Below are 22,275 nucleotides of genomic sequence, written 5' to 3'. Positions count from 1 at the left end.
CCCACCCCACCCCAGCTCCAACCTTCCAGCTCAGCACCGCCCTCATGACCTGTCCTAGCTGCCTATCTTCCTTTCCACCTATCCACTCCACCCTCCTCTCTGACCTATCACCTTCATCTCCACCCCCACCCCCCTCTCATTTATCTCTCCACTCTGCAGGGACCCTGCCTCTATTCCTGATGAAGGGCCTTTGCCCAAAACGTCGATTTTCCTGCTCTTCGGATGCTGCCTGACCTGCTGTGCTTTTCCAGCACCACCCTAATCTAGACTCTGGCTTCCAACATCTGCAGTCCTTGTTTTTACCGTGTGACTTAGGATGTCATGCTGCTGGAGGGAATCAGATGTCTGGTGGGTGGAAAGGGTATCAGGTGGGCATGAATGGAAATGCTACATGGGTGAGGATTTCAGGTGGCAGCTAAGCGGGGTTGGAGGAAAAGGTGTCAGGTGGGCACCGAATAGAAATGCTGCTTGGGTGAGGGGTGATAACAATGATAACAATACTGAATATCTTATCACTTGGAATCCAATCAGTAGCTTGCACATTACTTCTGCATGACCGAATATACTTTCTATATTAGAAGGAAAAAGATAAACTAGTGGACCATACCGGACTAGCAGATCCTATTATATCTGTTCTCTCATTAGAGAGAGATGACTGTTGGTGATTTAACCTGACAGTCACCACATTTCAATAGAGGGGAGAGGTTGAGGGGGAAGAGTCCTTCATGGTAATGACTGCCAGTGAGGAAACTGAACCAAGTGTTGGCTTCACACTGCATCACAAACCAACTGTCCAACCAACTGAGCCAAATGACTCCTGGTCAGTTTCTGTATGAGCCAATATAGGTAAACTTTAGCTTGCAGTAGCAACATCAACAATATTATACTGAATTGATTAGGCATAAAGCTAATACAAGGTTCACTTTGCCCTCTCCCAGAGTGAGATTTCCCCATGTCAGCAAACTTCTTAAACAGATTAAGATTTCATGTCATACCTAGGGTCAAGGCATAAATTCTTTACTGAAGAGCTCACCTTTTAAACCAGTTCTCTATTATCACACTGTACAGACTACAAATATATATCAGATATTTAATGTAACTGGTAACTTGGATTTTTCATATAATTTTACAACATTGAAAAAGACTATTTGACCTACATGGTGAATAAAGTGAAATATACAAGGCATAGTGGAAAGCTTGCAATGGTAGCATGTCTATAACACCCTACATCTCCATGGAGTGCACTGCTTCATTTTCACAATGCAATAAGGCAGAACCAGTGATTTGATGTACATTTTAGATTATACACATTATTCCCATTGTAAAGTAATACAGAGAGGTTGAGCCTTACCCTATCAAAAATGACTTGAAATAATTTCAAGTGCTCAGACTCTTTCAAGTCTATAAAGAGTTGGTCTGACCATCAGCATCTGGAAACTAATTTCATAGTCCAGCAGCTGCTCTACCACCATCTATCAGCACTGACAAAGTGACATTGGAGGTTCTTGATAGTTTCGGATATCTAGGTTTCACAATCACCAGCAACATACCACTTGGTTCTGAAATTAAGACATGCATCAGAAAAACTGCAGGTGTAACACCCACGCTGAGTAACAGAAAGCACGGAACTACAACCTGACTCAAAAACAGCAAATTTCAAGTCTAATAAGCCTGCGTCCTCAATGCATTCTGCAAGGCATCCTGGAGAATAACTGCTGGGTTGGAGGCAAGGGTCAACATTTTCCAACTTCACTGTTTCAGACATATCTTTAGAAACTCTTGGCTGCAGAAGGTCAGCAGCTCTGCATTCCTGCTATGAGTTAATTCTAACAGCATACACTCACTGATAAGCCAAAAACATTTGCACCCACTCAACCACATTCATCCGTTGGATGACAGCCAGACACCCAGAGATCTTCTGCTAGATTAATTAGCCACTACATTACAAACTCCTGGGAGTCCAGATTTCCACTACAAAGGATATCAAGACGGCAGATATTGACACCAATGATAGGAAACAATAGAATGGCTGTAAATTTTGGAAGCTGACTATTTAGAAGATTAGAAATGACGATCAGAAAAGAAAAGCCTATCTAGTCAACACAGGGGTATGGGGAGAGGGAGAGAGAGAATGTTGAGCACTAGTGAGCAGAGGGTTAATAGTTTTGGGCTTAACACAAATACAATGGAGTCTAGGAGGTTGACAACTGTAGTAACTTATTCAACATTGACAGCATTAACATCCTGTGGTCTGGCATTACGAGGAAACCTATAGTCTGACTGGCCTGTGGGAAGCTGACCTCAGCTTGGAAAAACTGGGAGTTCACAGAATCTGAAGTGGATTCCAGGAGTCAGCAGTGAAGGAGAGACAGGACAGTTTAACTGAGGACAAAAGATTCCCACGTGGAGGTACTACTGTGCTGCTTTCCAAGGCACCTATGCTAGTACATAGATAGTTCTTTTGGAATTCACTTTGGAATATACATTTCTTTTTTACTCATGCCTAGAGGAAGATATTGAGATTTTAGTTCAGATCAACAAAACATAGGTGGTTATTTCAACTTTCAAAACAGATGCTTAGAGTCTCAGTTAACATTGAGATAGTTAAATATTTTACATGTATAAAATGGCGATAATCAGATTATTGTAACTATTAAAACAGAGGATATAAATAAGTGAAATAGTTAGAGACTGCTTGTAACAAACAAACTTGCATTTGCATTGATATAGTGCCTATCACAACAGCGGTTTGCTACAAATATTTCGAGGTCAAAACAGACCTTAGGTTCTGCTACACGTTTCTGGGGTACGAGATTTGTCTTTCACCTCATTAAGAGTTTCTAGACAATTCTGCCATTGTCTTGCATCTATCGATGTTCCTCAGCACCCATATACTGAACTGATTCTACACACTTGCTCTAATTCTCAGGATGATAGCAATTTAAGTACAAATATTTGCACTGAAAACAAACATGTAAGACTGAAAAGCTTTAACTTATTTAAAAAAAAAATAAAAATTCAACAGGACACAGACTACCATGTATATCATGACTCAGATATTCTGACATCTGTGAAATAAATTTAATGTTTTATCTTACCAGTGTGGGACGTGGGTGTGAGGGGTGTCTGTGGTGCCACTTCCTGATTTCCTCTAAGCCTTCCAGAAGCAGTTGAAGGTAATCCCCGTGCTGCTGGATTTCGGCCGTGCCTCATTCGTTCCTCTCGCTCTCTCCGTTCGCGATCGTCATCGGCAGCTCTGCTGGCTCCCTGAAACGATCCAAGAGAGAATACGTTTTTAATTGAGAAGCATTTCAGTTGAAATGTTAATCATTTTCCTTTAAGTGAAATAAGCTGGCATAGTGGACACATCACTGAAGTGTATTCTAGAAGAACAGTCTAATTTTGGGGATCATAGTAACTGGTGGAATTTAAAATCAATTAAGAAAATCTGGAATTAAAAGCTTGTCTCAGTGATGGTCACCATGAAACTAACACTGATTGTCAACACTAGCCACCTGCTTCAATAATGTTCTTTAAAAGGAAGTCTGCTATCCTTACCTGGTCAGGCCTACCTGTCTCCAGCCTAACAGCAAATCTGGTTGACTCTAAACAGCTCTCTGAAATGGTCTTGGAAGTCATTCAGTTCAAGGATAATTAGGGAATAGCAACAAATGCTCACCTTGCTGGTGATGCCCACATCCAACAAAATAAAAATAGCTGTAATCACTAACAACTAAATAACCTGAGGAATGATTTGTTTAGCATTATTCCGGTGTTTCTGAACTAGACAATGAAAATACGGAGGACTTACAGATTCATGATGGGAATGACTTTTTAGCTTCCCTCAAACAGTTCTGGATGTCTAATGATATCATTCACAGGGATATCAGGATTAAATTAAAATCAACCAGGTTTCAGACACTAATTCAGCAATGACAATCAATGAGGAAGACAAAGAATTCTCCAACCGATAGTTAAACTGTTCGTCTTAAAATAAAAAAAACTCCGAACCTGCATGTAATAGAATCATGGTTGGATCTTAATAGTGTTGGAAAAAGTCCCTCAGAATTTCAACATATTCATACCTTTTAACATTCTAGTATGTTATCCCCCAATTGCATAAATACTTATTACATAGATTAACTTTTTCTGTGGGATTCTAGTGATTTTTTTTTTTTTAAGTATATCATATCTACTCATTCCCTTTTATCTACCTTAAGAGTTAAATACTTAAAAACCCACTATTAAACTTGTGAATGATGATTTTCCTTTTGTAAACAAACAATGCTGACTTTGTCAGAGTATACTCTAATTTTATAAGTACACAGTTAAGATATACTTAATAATGGATTCTAGAACTTTCCTAACTGACCAATATCAGACTAATTGGCATGTAGTCCCCCATTTCCATCTCTGCATTAAATTATGGTGCTACATTTGCTCACCTCCAATCTACTAGGGCCATGATAGAATCTAGAAAATTTTTGAAAATCACCACCAATGCATCCAAATATCTCTGCAGCTATCTTTTGGAGAGCGCAGAAGATACAGAAGCTTCAACACATGCACCAGCAGGTTCAAGAACATCTTCCACCCTGCCGTTATTAGACTGATGAATGGGCTGTCGAACTTCAAATAATGCTGACCTCGTCTAGTGCATGTCCTGCACGGTGTAACCTGTACTCTGTCCAACTCTCTACTCAGCCTTAACTCTGTCCAGAATATTTTTTCACCCTATGATCTGCCTGTACTGCTCGCAAACAAAGTTTTTCACTGTACTTAGGTACATATGACAATAAATCAAATCAATCTGACGATAACTGTCACTAGGTCATGGAAAGAGCCAGCTTTTATTTCTTCAAGTTTCGCTATTACACGATCTCTTGGTGACATTAATTACCTGAAGTTCCTCATGCTTATTCTCACTTTAGTTAGACTGAATTTCTATAATGTAATGTTTGTTCAGCATCAGTACTATTTTCCAGATGAGCACTGCTCCTATCTCTAAGGAAGCAAATTCTTTATACTTGTTCTTTTAAATATACTTGGAAAAACTTTTACAAACTATTTGTATATTTCTGGTTAGCTTGCTTTCATCTTTTTTTTCTCTTTGAAAATCAACTTTTGATCACCCTTTACTGGTTTCTAAAACACTTCCAAACTTCAAACTTGGAAAGGCAGATAGAAAAAGTTGATTTAAAACCCTATGGCTCAGTTAAGAGGCGAGCATTAGCATACATGGTTGAATGCTAACTTTTGTGTTATAAAACCCATTATTCTATGGTTTATATTAGCAAAAACATTTATTTTGCAATAGAGCACCTGCAATAACGACTAGGGTGTCAAAAGTTATTTTAAATTCTTTTGAATATGTTCTGTTTTGGTGGTTCATGAGAACATTATTTCTGATAAAGGAAGAACTTCCTCAACACTTCACTGAAAGTTTAGATTAGATTAGATTAGATTAGATTAGATTACTTTACAGTGTGGAAACAGGCCCTTCGACCCAACAAGTCCACACCGACCCGCCGAAGCGCAAACCACCCATACCCCTACATTTACCCCTTACCTAACACTACGGACAATTTAGCATGGCCAATTAACCTGACCTGCACATCTTTGGACTGTGGGAGGAAACCGGAGCACCCGGAGGAAACCCACGCAGACACGGGGAGAATGTGCAAACTCCACACAGTCAGTCGCCTGAGGCGGGAATTGAACCCGGGTCTCTGGCGCTGTGAGGCAGCAGTGCTAACCACTGCCGCCCATGTAATCTAATGTAATGAAAGTTGTCCATTAAAAAAATTGCAGTGGGGCTCAGTTCATAACCTTCTTGACTGAAAGACCACAATGTTACTTTGGTACCAGACTTGACATGAACAATCCTAAACATGCCAAACTTTCAAGAAACAATGCTGAGATATTTAAAAAAAAATCTGGTAAACATGTTACCAACAAGCACTGACATTTTTTTTTTAAATCCAACATTTAAGTTTGAGATCTATATAAAGACACTTCCACAACATTAGTATTAAGCACAAAATAAACGTACAAACTTGAGCATGTTCCAGTCAAAGACATAGTCATAGGAGAAGCCTTGGCGGTGGAAGAGGTTGCGAAATAATTGCCTCAAGTAGGAGTAGTCTGGTTTGTCATCAAAACGTAGCGAACGGCAAAAGTTCAAGTATGTGGCAAACTCAGCTATGGGGAAGAAGAAGATCAAATTACTTGTACATTCAAACCCAATCTACACTCAAGCAGATTTAAGAATTACCTTCCACTGTAGATGCAGGCTTAAAAGCTCATGATAATCAAATGGACAAAACAAGTCAAATATAGTTAAAAACACATACTTCTTTAGCAGCATCACCTCATGCCTAAGCCTAAATTAAAATTTTATGCAATTTTCTTCCTGTTTAATTTTGATCGTTTATAAGAACATCATTGTTAGAGCCATTGAGGTCTACAGCACAGAAAACGGAGCTTTGTTGTTCAGAAACAAGCATCTAACTATTCGAATCCCATTTTCTATCACTTGGACCAGAGTTCTGCTACTTCTGCACAAATACACATTTAAAGATTACTTAAATATTTTAATGGTTTCTTCCACCACCACCCTTATAAGCAGTAACTTCCAGTTTCCCAACACTTTCTGGGTGAAAACCTTTTTCCTCACATCCCCTCGAAACATCCCTAGTCTTCAATCTGTGCTCCTCGTCATTGATCCCTCCTCCAAGCTTTTAGTCATCTACCTAATATGTCCTTTTGTGGCACAGTGCCATATTTTGTCTTATAATGTTCCTGTAAAGCGCACTGGGATATTGCATTACTTTTGGCAAAATTATGCCGAGAGATTGGAACTCTTAAAAAGTGATCAAAGGGCAATGGGTAAATGAGACATGGACAGCAGAAATCTTAAAAGCTCATGATAATCAAATGGACAATCAACATTAAGTTACTTCAAGTGGAGACACTGGCTTCCAGTGACAAAAATACTGCTCGACCATCACTCCTTGCTTCCAGCCACTCAAACAATCCTGAATCTAATTAGAACAATTTCTTTTGATCCCATGGGTTCTTATCTTTGCTAGCAGTCTCCCATTCATGAATATATTAGAGGGGAAAATTCCTAATATATTATAGGGAAATGTGGATTCTCAAGTAGAGGTAAATGGTTTTTTGGTTTTAGGTATTGAAGGTCTGATCTGCTATTTTTAAAGGAAGCTATTTGTAAGTGAGAGAACGTGTCTTTCCATGAAATCATGTAGCTTAAGCTTAATTAATTGGGATAGTTAATGCTTATTGAGACTTGATTTTTAAGGACCAGAAAAGGGGAGACCTGGGCCACAAGAAGGGAGTGTTCAGAAGACTAACAGAGGTACAGCTTTGAATCTCTGGAGGCTTCCAGAAACTAAGAAGTCTTAAGCTGTTTTAGGAAAAGTGGTGGAGGAGTGGTAATTCAGAACGTCAGGTTAACCTTTTGGGACATGGGCTTGAATTCCACCAAGGTAGATGGCGAAATTTGAATTCAATAAAAATATGGAGGAAAATGTTTGCTTACATATGTAGCTATTATCAATTGTCATAAAAACTCATCTAGTTCACTTATGCCCTTAAAGGAAGGAAATTGGCCACCCTTACCTTTGCGGCCAGAAGTTGCTCCAGATCCAAAACAAGGTCTGAAATGTCCTCTGAACAATTGGGGATGCAAAATAAATGCTGACACAGCCAGCATCATATCACATGATGAACAAATTATTAAAACAAAAGCAGTGCAAATAGACAGGACTGGAAAAAAAAACTCGTGGCTTAAGGCTTAATGACAAAAGGTCAATGAGTTTGCTTATCTGCATGTCTTGTGAAAGCCAGGGAGGACCATTTCCGGTAAATATGCAGAAAGTTACCAAAAGGAATGTTTACCACCCTATTAATTGAGTAAGAAACTTTAAAGTGAAGATCAGACCAACATTTTACTGGTGATTGGTGTCTGTAAAGGATATTGCTGGGAAAAAAAAAAAAGGTAAATTTTTATTTTTGCTACCGATAAGCTTTCCAAATTGTCTAACATATAAATAGCCTAGAGTCATTCAGCATGCCGACTAGGTTTTCTAATCCCATTTGCTTGTGTTTGACCATTTCCCTCTCTCAAATCCATGTACTTGTCCAAATATTTTTTTCAATATGGTAAACTGTACCTACGTTTACCACTTCCTCTGGCAGCTTGTTCCACATACGCACCAATTTGAAAGGTTTGCTCCCTCTGATCCTTTTTCTTCCCCCATCTCACTTTAAACCGATGCCCTCTAGTTTTGGACTGCTCTACCTGGAAAAGACCTTAGCTATTCACCTTATCCAAGCATCTCATGATTTTATAAACCTCCACAAGGTAATCCTTCAGCCGCCTATGCTCCAGGTAAAAATGTCCCAGACCATCCACCTTCTCCTTAACTCAAATTTCAATTCTTGATAAAATCCTTGGAAATATTTTTTGCACAGTTTCCAGTTTAATAACATCTTTCCTATAGCAGGGCAGCCACAATAATCAGTAGTACTCCAAAGGTGACCTTACCAATATTTGAATTTGATTTATTATTGTCATGTGTACCCAGGTATAGTGAAAGGGTTACATGTATGGTATGATCTGCCCGTAATACAAGTGCATCAAGGTAACAAGACAGACTTCAGCACACAATGTTACAGCTGCCAAGAAGTTGCAGAGAGAGATCAACATAACATTAAAGAGGTTCATTCAGAAGTCTAATAATAATGGGTAAGAAACAGTTCTTGAATCTGATTGTATGTGTATACAAGTATTTATGTCTTCTGCCCAACGGAAGAAGGTGAAAGCATATAATCGTGGTGGGAGGGGACTTTGATTATGCTAGTTACTTTTCTGATGCAGAGGGAGATATAGATGAAGTCAATGGATGGAAGGCTGGTTTGCGTGATAGACTGGGCCGAGTCCATAACTCTAATCTTGGAAAGAGCAGTTGCCACAACATGTGACGCATCCAGATAGGATGCTTTCACAATGCATCTACAAATGTTTCTAAAAGTAGTTATGGACATGCTGAATTTCCATAGTCTCCTGAGGAAGCAGAGACATTGCTGTGCTTTCTTGCTCATAGTGTCAAATGGTTGGACCAGATTGCTGGTGATTGTCACTCCCTGAAACTTCACGCTCCTCCTAGGGAGGCAAGAGGGGAGGGGAAGTGGCATTTTTGCGAAGGGGTAGCATTACATCTGTACTGAGGGAGGATATTCACAGAAATACATCCAGGGATGTTACTTGGGTGGAACTGAGAAATAAGAAAGGGATGATCATCTTATTGGGATTGTATTATAGACCTCCTAATAGTCAGAGGGAAATTGAGAAACAAATTTGTAAGGAGATCTCAGTTATCTGTAAGAATAACAGGGTGGTTATGGTAGGAGATTTTAACTTTCCAAACATAAGACTGGGACTACCAGAATATTAAAGGTTTAGATGGAGAGGAATTTATTAAGCATGTACAAGAAAATTTCTGGTTCAGTATGTAGATGTACCTACTAGAGAAGGTGCAAAACTTGACGTACTCTTGGGAAATAAGGCAGGGCAGGTAACTGAGGTGTTGGTGGGGGAGCACTTTGGGGCCAATGACCATAATTTTATTAGATTTATAAGTGATGGAAATGGATAGACCAGATTTAAAAGTTGAAGTTCTAAATTGGAGAAAGGCCAATTTTGACGGTATTAGGCAAGAACTTTCAAAAGCTGACTGAGGGCAAATGTTCACAGGTAAAAGGATGGCTGGAAAATGGGAAGGCTTCAGAAATGAGATAACAAGAATCCAGAGAAAATATATTCCTGTCAGGGTGAAAGGAAAGGTTGGTAGGTATAGGGAATGCTGGATGACTAAAAAAATTGAGGGTTAAGAAAAAGAAGGAAGCATATGTCAGGTATAGACAGGATAGATCGAGTGAATCCTTAGAAGAGTATAAAGGAAGTAGCAGTATACTTAAGAGGGAAATCAGGAGGGCAAAAAGGGGACGCGAGATAGCTTTGGCAAATAGAATTAAGGAGAATCCAAAAAGTTTTTACAAATATATTAAGGACAAAAGGGTATCTAGGGAGAGAATAGGGCCCCTCAAAGATCAGCAAGGCAGCCTTTGTGTGGAGCTGCACAAAATGGGGGAGATACTAAATGAGTACTTGCATCAGTATTTACTGTGGAAAAGGATATGGAAGATATAGAATGTGGGGAAATAGATGGTGACATCTTGCAAAATGTCCAGATTACAGAAGAGGAAGTGCTGAATGTCTTGAAACGCATTAAAGTGGATAAATCCTCAGGACATGATCAGGTGCACCCTAGAACTCCATGGGAAGCTAGGGAAGTGATTGCTGGGCCTTTAACTGAAATATTTGTATCATCGATAGTCACAGGCGAGATGCTGGAAGACTGGAGGTTGGCTAACATGGTGCCACTGTTTAAGAAAGGTGGTAAAGACAAGCCAGGGAACTACAGACCAGTGAGTCTGACGTCAGTGGTGGGCAAGTTGTTGGAGGGAATCCTGAGGGACAGGATGTACATGTATTTGGAAAGGCGAGGACTGATTAGGTATAGTCAACATGGCTTTGTGCATGGGAAATCATGTCTCACAAATGTGAGTTTTTTGAAGAAGGATTGATGAGGGCTGAGCGGTAGATGTGATCTATATGGACTTCAATAAGGCGCTCGACAAGGTTTCCCATGGGAGACTGGTCAGCAAGGTTAAATCTCACAGAATTCAGGGTGAACTAGCCATTTCGATACAGAACCGGCACAAAGGTAGAAGACAGAGGGTGGTGGTGGAGGGTTGTTTTTCAGACTGGAGGCCTGTGACCAGTGGTGTACCACAAGGATCGGTGCTGGGTCCACTACTTTTTGTCATTTATATAAATGATTTGGATGTGAGCATAAGAGGTACAGTTAAGTTTGCAGATGACACCAAAATCGGAAGTATAATGGACAGCGAAGGTTACCTCAGATTACAACGGCATCTTGATCAGTTGGGCCAATGGGCTGAGAAGTGGCAGATGGAGTTTAATTCAGATAAAGGAGAGGTGCTGCATTTTGGGAAAGCAAATCTTAGCAGGACTTATACACTTAATGGCAAGGTCCGAGGGAGTGTTGCTGAACAAAGAGACCTTGGAGTGCAGATTCAGATCTCCTTGAAAATGAAGTCGCAGGTAGATAGGATAGTATGCTTTCCTTTATTGGTCAGAATCTTGACTAAAGGAGTTGGGAGGTCATGTTGCAGCTGTACAGGACATTGGTTAGGCCACTTTTGGAATATTACGTGCAATTCTGGTCACCTTCCTATCGGAAAGATGTTGTGATACTTGAAAAGGTTCAGAAAAGATATACAAGGATGTTGCCAGGGTTGGAGGATTTGAGCTATCGAGAGAGGCTGAAGAGGCTGGGGCTGCTTTCCCTGCAGCGGAGGAGGCTGAGGGGTGACCTTATAGAGCTTTATAAAATGATGAGGTGCATGGATAGGATAAACAGACAAAGTCTTTTCCCTGGGGTGGGAGAATCCAGAACTATAGGGCATAGGTTTAGGGTGAGAGAGGGGAAAGATATAAAAAGGACCTAAGAGGCAAGTTTTTTCACACAGAGGATACGATGTGTATGGCAAGAGGTGCCAGAGGAAGTGGTGGAGGCTAGTACAATTGCAACACTTAAAAGGCATTGGGATGGGTATATGATTAGGAAGGGTTTAGAGGGATATGGCCAGGTGCAGGCAAGTGGGACTAGATTGGGTTGGGATATCTGGTCGGATGGACGGGTTGGATTGAAGGGTCTGTTTCCATGTTGTACATCTCTATGACTCTATCGCCACCTCAGCACCATTGTTGCAGACAGATGTGTCCTTCACTCCACTTCCTGAAGTCAATGACCTGCTCATTGATTTTGCTGTAAGGGAAAGATTGTTGTCTTTACCACATGCTGCTAAGCAGTCAGTCAGTCTCTTTCCTGTACTCCACCTCATCATTGTTTGAGACTCGGCTTCCAATAGTGATATCATCAGCAAACTTGCAAATGAAGTTGATGTGGAATTTGGCCACAGTCATGTGTGCATAATAAGTTCAGTAGACTTGCTGCGGTGTTGAGGATTATCACAGAGAAGGTGTTGCCACTTATTCTTACTGACTGCGGTCTGTTGGTCATGAAATGTTGAGTTTGAAATATGGGCGGCACAGTGGTTAGCACTGCTGCCTCACAGTGTCAGAGACCCGGGTTCAATTCCCATCTCAGGCGACTGACTGTGTGGAGTTTGCACATTCTCCCTGTGTCTGCGTGGGTTTCCTCCCGGTGCTCCGGTTTCCTCCCACAGTCCCAAAAATGTTCAGGTTAGCTGAATTGGCCATGCTAAATTGCCCGTAGTGTTAGGTGAAGGGGTAAATGCAGGGGAATGGGTCTGGGTGGGTTGCGCTTCGGCAGTTGGTGTAGACTTGTTGGGCCGAAGGGCCTGTTTCCACACTAAGTAATCTAATCTAATCTAAAGAAAATACAATCAGGTATGTGTTTTAAGACCTCCAGCACCAACATTTCTGTAATGAAGACTATTTTCAAGACATCACAATTTACTTTCCTGAGTTCCCTAATATCCATGTCTTTCTCCACGCAAATACTTAGGATCTCACATATAGATGATCTTGTTGATCATTAAGGGGCCCTATTTTCTCACTAGTTACACTTTTGCCCTTAATATACTTGTAGAATTTCTTTGGATTCTCCTTTATCCTACCAAAGCTATCGTATGCCCCCTTTTTGGTCTCCTGATTTTCTTCTTAAATGTATTCCCATATCTCCTATACTCCAAGGGATTCACTTGATCCCAGCTGCCTATACCTGACACATGCCTCTTCCTTTTTCTTGAATATAGCCTCAATATTTCTAGTCAACCACTGTTCCCGAACACTTGCCAGCCTTGCCTTTCACATTAACAGGAACATACTGGCCTTGAACGCTTGTTATCTCACTTCTGAAAGCCTCTCTCTTGCCAGGCACTCCTTTACCGGTGAACAGCCTCCCCCAATCAACTTTTGGAAATTCCTCTCTAATACCATCAAAATTGGCCTTACCCCAAACCAGAACTTTAACTTGTAGACCAAACTTCTCTTTTCGGTAACCCTTTGAAAACTGACAGAATTATGTTCACTGGTCCCAAAATGCTCACCCGTTAACATCTCAGTCACTTGCCTTGTCTTATTTTCTTGAACACTCAACATATTCTTCCCCATCTAAGTTCTTGACAGAGCAGTCCCAGTCTATGTTTGCAAAGTTAAAATACCCTATCATTACGAACCTATTATTCTTGTAGCTATCTGCAATCTCTGACATATTTGCTCAATTTCCTACCATTAGGGGTTTACGTTACAACCCCATCAGTGATCACCCCTTATTTTTCAGTTCCACACACAGCCCAATTTGTGATCCCTCAGGAATATCTAAGTACATTGATGCTTTCCCTAATCAAAAATGCCACTTGCCCTCCTCTCTTGCCTTCCCTTCTATTCTTCCTATATCATGTGTACCCCAGAATACTGACCTGCCATTCATAGTGTGTCATAGATCTGTCCTTCCCTTAGTCATGTTTCTGTAATAGCTATAATAACCCAGTCCCATATTCCCACCCATGCCTTGAGTTCATCTGCCTTAACTGCGAGTCCTCTTGCATTGAACTAAATCAGTTCAATTTATCGGTCTTCCTTTGTTCCATGTCAAGCTGTTGCTTGTTGTAACTATTTAACTTGCTCTCTAACATTTGCAATATTTTCTCTGTCTAACTGCAATTTAGGACCCCACTCCCCTGCCAGACTAGTTTAAACTCTGGGTAGCTATAGCAAATCTCCCTCATCAAAATTTGGGCCCCCTCTAATTCAAGTGCAACCCACTCCTCCTGAAAGACATCCCAATGATCCAAATATCTGAATCCCTACTCCATGCATGAGTTCCTCAGCATTATCCTTCTAATCTTATTCTCACTAGCAGGTAGCACTGGGAATAATCCAGAGATAACTACTCGGGGTCTGGCTTTTTAACCTCCTGCTAATGCTCTATATTCACTCAGCAGGACCTCATCCCTTTTTCTACCTTTGTACACATTTGTGTCAATGTCAATGACCTCTGGCTGCTCACACTTCTCTTCGAGAATTCGCTGCAACCGCTCCAAAACATCCCTGACCCTGGCATAAAGGACGTTACACACCATCTGGATTCTCACTTGCAGAAATGCCTGTGTTCCTGACTAGAGAGAGTCATCTATCACAGTTGATAGCTCGTTTTTCTCTTTTTGTGTCATAAACCTATGATTCTTTGCTAAAAGGATAATGACAACCTCATGTGATTATGGTCAGTAATTATTAATTATTGCAGCAATAAACGAATTTGCAAAAATAAACTGATAATGTATTAAGCCAGAATTAACTCTGGAATGTGATTTGTCCACAGTGTTACAATAGCTGAGACCATAACATACCAACGCTGCTTCCTCCCCATCTGCCTCCAACAACTTTGAGTGCTGGGGAGGAATTTGTTTAACTGAAGATTCCTCTTCAGCTCAACAGTTGGGCTGTTACAGTCAGCAAATTGCATCCATACAATGCATCAATTTTTTAACATTTTGAAAGCACTTGGAGGTGTAATATACTTTGAGACTCTACAGGAGTCTGATTACAAATCAGTTCTGAACAGCAGTCATATCAGACTCGAAACGAGAACTGTTTTTGAGCTTCTCTAGCACTTGCTGCTTTTAGTTCAGATCTCCCACAACTTCAGCGCTTTGCATTTGAGTACTAGTAAGAATTAATTTCACAGAGAAAATAGGACAAGATGATTTAGGGTTTCTTTTAGAGCCAACCAACACTACCAGTTTGTATGTTTCAATCATAAAATGATATAGACTTATTCCTAACAATTTAGTAAAGCACAAGTTAGAGATAGATTGGCTATGAAGTCATACATGACATGTGGTCACTCGACTAGTTGACTCTAATGATCAAAAGCACAGATCTCCACATATACGTACATATACCATTGTCTAACACAAATTTTATACATACATGAGTAACCTTTGCAGAGCACTTCAATTGGCGTTGACATTTTCTTTTCGCTAATGCGTTCATACTTCTGCCTTTTTGTTGCTGCCTTTAGGCCTTGCCAAGGCAATGATCCTAAGTTAAAGTACATGAGAACATAGCCCAAGGATTCCAAATCATCACGACGGCTTTGTTCTGCAAAAGGGACAAGGGCATTAGTCTTGAACATGACAATCAAGTTAGAAGACACCACTTCTTTATTTATTGCTGGAAAGTTACTGCAAAACCCAGGCTCCAAATAAACTGTACAGAACTTTATAGTTACTAGTATGAAGAGCCTTACTACAAGACACACACTTTCAATTACAGATTTCCTTGCTAAACCACAAATATGAAAATTAAGTGAACATATGACTTTTTAGATACCAAGAAAAGATAGACATGCATTTAGATAGCACCTCATTAGGTCTCTCAGACAGCTCTCAATACTTCACATAAGAATTGCTCTGAAATGTGGTGAGGGATGCCTACATTGAAGTCACAGCCAAATCCTAACAATAGGAAGATAAATCACAATTCAACTGAGTTCTGGTTTTGTTGGCTGAAGAAAAATTGCACACTTGTGAAATTAGAGGTCCTTTTAATAATCTGACAAGATGATTATAATATGTAAAAGAGTAGTAATTAGCATACTTTGGAGTGTTTCTAACCTACAAAGTAAATGAGAAGAATACATCTGCCTACCTATTCCCAAATGGGTATTGATCGAAGCATATCGAGCTGTTCCTGTAAGGTTCTTATTCTCACGGTATGGTATATGTTGGTGCGTTCGTGCATCCCGGTATTTCTTTGCTAGCCCAAAGTCAATAATATAGACCAGGTTGCCTTTCTTTCCCAACCCCATTAAGAAATTATCAGGTTTCACATCGCGATGGATAAAATTCTTCGAATGAATGTATTCAATTCTGCTGATCTAAATAAAAGTAAAAACAGCTTTTATATACAAAAAGGCAGAAAGCTAAAGGTGGTGCATTTTATTGTATACAACTGACCATCAATCCTTGCATTCAACCTTCCAATAATGATGTGGCCCAGCTTTCAAGTTTCATAAGTAATCTTGAGTAATATAGGTTTAGTAATATCTATAAGCACCCGATGCCCAATCCTCGAAGGGTAACTTGGAGACAAAACAAGATCTAACTTCCATGTCTTTCGCTTTTAAAAGTTTTCAGTTGAAATGTGGATGTCTTAATAAAGAAATGATCGAGCCTTTAAGCCAGCTTTGCCATTCAACAATCTCACTACCAATCTGTTTGTGGTCTCAACATCACTCTCCTGCCTGCACTCCCCCCATCACGCCTCAACTCCCTTTTCTATCAAAATAGATCACTAGTGTTTAATAAATTCAATAACCCAGTCTCCATTGCTTCCTATGGAAGAGAATGAGACTTGGAGAAAAGATTATGTTTATTTCTTTTAAAGGGAGACCTATTATTAAACTGTGCTCCCCAATTATAGTCTCCCACATGAGAAAACTTTGCCCCACATCCACTATATTAGGTCTCCAGCAAAAAAACTTCTCTCAGTCTTCGACCTTTCTTTTTAAGATAATCATTCATGCCATTAACAGAGTAATGAATCTTCTCTGAAACACTTGTAATACGATCACACCCTTTTTAAAAGAAAACAAAATTGAGCTATTTATGCAGTAAGAATGGGATAAAATTCACAATCCAAACTATAATTATTTCTGAAGAGTCACATTGGACTCAATGTTAACTCTGTTTCTCTCTCCACAGAAGATGTCAGATCTGCTGAGTTTCTCCAGCATTCTCTGCATTTGTTGGCTATAGTTATTTGGACTGGAATTGTTTTAATCCAAAATTATTGGATTGAATGAGCATTTCGAAAGCTATATTTATCAATATCATATCAATCTTACCGCATTCAATTTGGTCTCTTTCTACAAAAGTCATTTCTGTATTTTTAAGGGTTTTATGGTGCAGGTATTAAGGTATTCTACCTCTAGGCGAGAAGGTCTTTGCTCAAATCCCACCTGCCCTAGGGATTTGCCCTAACAAGTTGATTAAAATAACTTGACGCTGGGTTTGGGCTTCCTAGATATGCTAACACTTATGCAGCAATCTTTACCCAAGAAAGCTTGCATTGAAGCAAAACACCCTTCCATAACTATGTCTGCACAAACAATCAAGATCCAAATGGGGTTCACGGGAGGGATCCTTCCATCCCTGCTCTTTCTCCGATTGAGAAGCACCGTTTCCACTTCATACTTTTCAATAATTGGAACAAGGAACATAGATAGAACAATCAAATACTAACCCATCTTTTATCAATTGAAGCCCTAAAGCTTTACATTAATTGACTTTCTCTTTCACACATTTCTTCAATTCAATATATATTAACAGTTGCTGGGATACATTGTATTGGTTTTTGTAATTAGTGAAAATTGGGAAGGGGAAAAATATCCAGGTTTTATCATTTAACTGCTCATTCTACAAACATAACAATTAAAAAAAAAAGCAATACACAAAAGTATTTCCTACCATCTGATCAGCGAGGAGCAGGACTGTCTTAAGGCTGAATTTACGGGAGCAGAAATTAAAGAGATCCTCGAGACTTGGTCCAAGCAGCTCCATTACCATCACATTGTAATCGCCCTCTGCACCACACCACTTGATAGTGGGAATGCCAACTACACAAGAAACAGACTGAAAGGTTGGAGGATACAAAGGAAGCAGTAAAACTACTATGACCTTGTATTTCTCCTAACTATGCAGTTTAGTTCCAAGGTTACATCTTATCTGATTTTCAAAGAGATTATTTTCAAACTACAGGTCACAACTTGTGGATGCCACTGAAACATCCAAGGGCAAACTTAAAACACTTTTCTCCAAAGCCAAATATTGTGAACAGTTAAAAATTAGCGACCTTTACGCTAGTAATTACACAGCAACAGTTAAGACAATATCAAAGTGCATTCTCCCAATCTTATTTCATGTCATTTTACCTCTCTGACAACCAAATTTTGCGAGTGTTGTTGAAAGAAAGGTTCAAGACAGCCCTTTCTCAAATGTTATAATTTAAAGATTACAAGCTTAGTGGTTAAAAAAACAGACATAATCCATGATGCTTCACAGCAATTTAATTTCAATTTTGATTAATTAGCACAATTGTGATGCAAGCCAACCATCCATCCATTAAAGACTCTTGCGGCACACCTCTGGGCCAGAAGGGTCAGGCCCTCCCCGCCTTAGAAGCGCTTCATAAAATGTCTGAACATTGGTTTTTAAAAAAAGTTCATCCAACAATTTCTTTTAGAAGACAATATGATTAAAAAAAACAGTAAAGTTTTATGCAGAAAAATATTGGCTTACAGTGCCATCTCCTGCCCAACAGAATTACGGCAAGGGCAATGACCACCACTTTCAGCAGAAAACAGAATGGAAATTTGATTCTTTCCACGTGATTACAAGCAAGTTTAAACAAGTTAACATTCATCTGAAGATTCTTAAAAACCACAATGAAGGAAGTTACAATGTTTAAGAACGGCAATTTAATTAAAATAACACTTGTTTAAATTTAGGCAAATTTAAACAGCAAAGCAAAACAATAGGTGCTCAAAATGGTGAATGCGCATAGCCTTTTAAAAGGACTATACATACAAAGTTAGGAGCAAGATCAAGTAAGAGACCAAAATTCAATATGTAAACTCCTCAAATATACCTGTGCACAATATTCAAAAAATGTCTGAAGAAAATGGGTGGCGTTAACTCCACCTTCAAATTGCTGTGCTGAGTACAAAGATATAAAGAGCTATATGGAAGATAGGACAATGAAGGGTAGGTAGGTTAGTCTGATCTTAGAGTAGGATAAAAAGCCAGAACATCGAGGGCTGAAGGGCCCGTACTGTGCTGTACTGTTCTATGTATGTATATCTTTCTCCACAAAGTATTTCATTATATGGCTCAGAGTGACCATTTTGAGTGCATTTATGAAAACTATTCAAGGAGAAAACTATTGCCATAACATAATCCTCCTGGTGCAGCATACTGACATATGCATAGCATCAGTGGAAGAAATCTGAATCTTCTTTAAACTCTTGAACTTCATTGGAGGAAATATTAATTTTTTAAAAAGTTATTAGAAGACTAATCTAATTTTACAAATGGCTTTCTATGGATGTTTCCCCTTGCAAAGGCCATCTCCATAGCAACGTGAATCACGTTGATCTTGTAACCAAATAAAAATGCTAACTATCCTTTGGGCCTCCCATCTCAGAAGTAAATAAGCAATTAAAGTATAACCATTTACAAAACATGACATTTTTGACATATTCCTGAAACTTTGGAGACTAACAGTCTCAGCACAGATATTTCTGTCATTGTGTACAACTGTGATAACTTGTACCTTCTTCCCAGTAAAACAACACCTTGAACAATCAAATCAATCAGGTTCACTGCTGGCAGAATTCAAGATTCGGAGGTGCCAGTGTTGGACTGGGGTGTACAAAGTTAAAAATCGGACAACACCAAGTTATAGTCCAACAGGTTCACTTGGAAGCACTGACTTTTGGAATGCTGCTCCTTAGTCACTGCACTGTTGCTTACCCTGAAGTCTGTCTTGGAGGATTGCAACCCAAAGGGCTAAGGTAAAAACAATAACTGCAGATGCTGGAAACCAGAGTCTAGATTAGACTGGTGCTGGAAAAGCACAGCAGTTCAGGCAGCATCCGAGGAGCAGTAAAATCGACGTTTCGGGCAAAAGCTCTTCATCAGGAATACAGGCAGAGAGCCTGAAGGGTGGAGAGATAAGTGAGAGGAGGGTGGGGGTGGGGAGAAAGTAGCATAGAGTACAATAAGTGAGTGGGGGAGGGGATGAAGGGGGTCGGGGGGGGGGGGAGAAAGAGGGTGAAATGGATAGGTGGAAAAAGTGGGCGGCACGGTGGTTAGCACTGCTGCCTCACAGCACCAGAGACCCGGGTTCAATTCCCGACAGGCACATTCTCCCAGTATCTGCGTGGGTTTCCTCCGGGTGCTCCGGTTTCCTCCCACAGTCCAAAGATGTGCAGGTCAGATGAACTGGCCACGCTAAATTGCCCGTAGTGTTAGGTAAAAAGGGGTACATGTAGGGGTATGGGTGGGTTGCGCTTCGGCGGGTCGGTGTGAACTTGTTGGGCCGAAGGGCCTGTTTCCACACTAAGTAATCTAATCTAATCTAATGATAGACGGAAAAGAAGATAGGCAGGTAGGACAAGACATGGGGACAGTGCTGAGCTGGAAGTTTGGAACTGGGGTGAGGTGGAGGAAGGGGAAATGAGGAAACGGTTGAAGTCCACATTGATGCCCTGGGGTTGAAGATGAGGCGTTCTTCCTCCAAACGTCGGGTTGTGAGGGAACGGCGGTGAAAGAGGCCCAAGACCTCCATGCCCTCGGCAGAGTTGGAGGGGGAGTTGAAATGTTGGGCCACAGGGCGGTATGGCTGATTGGTGTGGGTGTCCCAGAGATGTTCCCTAAAGCGCTCTGCTGGGAGGCATCCAATCTCCCCAATGTAGAGCAGACCGCATTGGGAGCAACAGATACAATAAATGATATTGGTGGATGTATAGGTAAAACTCTGATGGATGTGGAAGGCTCCTTTAGAGCCTTGGATGGAGGTGAGTGAGGAAGTGTAGGCACAGGTTTTACAATTCCTGCGGTGGCAGGGGAAGGTGCCAGGATGGGAGGGTGGGTTGTAGGGGAACATGGACCTGACCAGGTAGTCACGGAGGAATGGTCTTTGCGGAAGATGGAAAGGGGTGAGGAGGGAAATATATCCCTGGTGGTGGGGTCCATTTGGAGGTGGCGGAAATGTCGGCGGATGATTTGGTTTATGCTAAGGTTGGTAGGGTGGAAGGTCAGCACCAGGGGCATTCTGTTCTTCTTACGGTTGGAGGGGTGGGGTCTGAGGGCGGAAGTGGACGAGATGCATTGGAGGGCATCTTTAACCACGTGGGAAGGGAAATTGCGGTCTCTAAAGGAGGAGACCATCTGGTGTGTTCTGTGGTGGAATTGGTCCTCCTGGGAGCAGATGCGGCAGAGGCGGAGGAATTGGGAATACGGGATGGCATTTTTGCAGGAGGTAGGGTGGGAAGAGGTGTAATCCAGGTAGCTGTGGAGTCAGTGGGTTTGTAAAAAATGTCAGTGTCAAGTCGGTCGTCATTAATGGAGATGGAGGTGTCCAGGAAGGGGAGGGCGGTGTCAGAGATGGTCCAGGTAAATTTAAGGTCAGGGTGGAATGTGTTGGTAAAGTTGATGAATTGCTCAACCTCCTCATGGGAGCACGAGGTGGCACCAATGCAGTCATCAATGTAGCGGAGGAAAAGGTGGGGAGTGGTGCCAGTGAAATTACGGAAGATGAACTGTTCTACGTAGCCAACAAAGAGACAGGCATAGCTGGGGCTCATACGGGTGCCCATGGCTACCCCTTTGGTCTGGAGGAAGTGGGAGGATTCGAAGGAAAAATTGTTAAGGGTGAGGACCAGTTCGGCCAAACAAATGAGAGTGTCGGTGGAAGGGTACTACTGGAGATGTAGGGAGAGGAAGAAACGGAGGACTTGGAGGCCCTGGTCATGGTGGATGGAGGTGTAGAGGGATTGGATATCCATGGTGAAGATGAGGCTTTGGGGGCCGGGGACTGGAAGTCTTGGAGGAGGAGGAGGAGGAGGTGGAGGGTGTGGGTGGTGTCTCGAACATATGTGGGGAGTTCCTGGACGAGGGGGGAATAGGACAATGTTGAGATAGGTAGAAATGAGTTCAGTGGGGCAGGAGCATGCTGAGACAATGGCTTGGCCAGGGTGGTCAGGCTTGTGGATCTTGGGAAGGAGGTAGAACCGAGCAGTGCGGGGTTCCTGAACTATGAGGTTGGAAGCTGTGGGTGGGAGATCTCCTGAGGTGATGAGGTTCTGTATGGTCTGGGAGATGATGGTTTGGTGATGGGGTCATGGTCAAGGGGGCGGTAGGAAGAGGTGTCCTCGAGTTGGTGTTTGGCTTCAGCGCCCCCTTTATCTTGATGGTGAGGTCGGGATTGGAGGGCTGCACGTTGTGAGGGTGAGAGGTTGGAGTGGGGGAGGGGGGTAGACAGGTTGAGGCTGTTAATGTCCCGGCGGCAGTTGGAAATGAAGAGGTCGAGGGCAGGTAATAGGCCAGCGC

At 41.2% G+C, this 22,275-nt stretch overlaps 1 protein-coding gene across 5 annotated transcripts in view; it reads right to left on the bottom strand.

Annotated features, from left to right (window-relative positions):
• LOC122562129 (casein kinase I) overlaps positions 1-22,275 on the bottom strand; it is a 65,644-nt gene that overhangs the window by 17,123 nt on the left and 26,246 nt on the right. For all 5 annotated transcript variants that reach the window (XM_043714698.1, XM_043714695.1, XM_043714696.1 and 2 more), the window contains exons 3-7: positions 17,632-17,780; positions 15,812-16,040; positions 15,092-15,262; positions 6,053-6,201; positions 3,099-3,267 (exon numbers count right to left, since the gene is read on the bottom strand). In XM_043714698.1, coding sequence (XP_043570633.1) covers positions 3,099-3,267; positions 6,053-6,201; positions 15,092-15,262; positions 15,812-16,040; positions 17,632-17,780 — 867 coding nt within the window. The remainder of the gene's footprint in view (positions 1-3,098; positions 3,268-6,052; positions 6,202-15,091; positions 15,263-15,811; positions 16,041-17,631; positions 17,781-22,275) is intronic.

Source organism: Chiloscyllium plagiosum, chromosome 24, assembly GCF_004010195.1.
Source record: "Chiloscyllium plagiosum isolate BGI_BamShark_2017 chromosome 24, ASM401019v2, whole genome shotgun sequence".
Classification (NCBI taxonomy): Eukaryota; Metazoa; Chordata; class Chondrichthyes; order Orectolobiformes; family Hemiscylliidae; genus Chiloscyllium; species Chiloscyllium plagiosum.
This window is presented reverse-complemented; position numbering and strand designations above follow the sequence as displayed.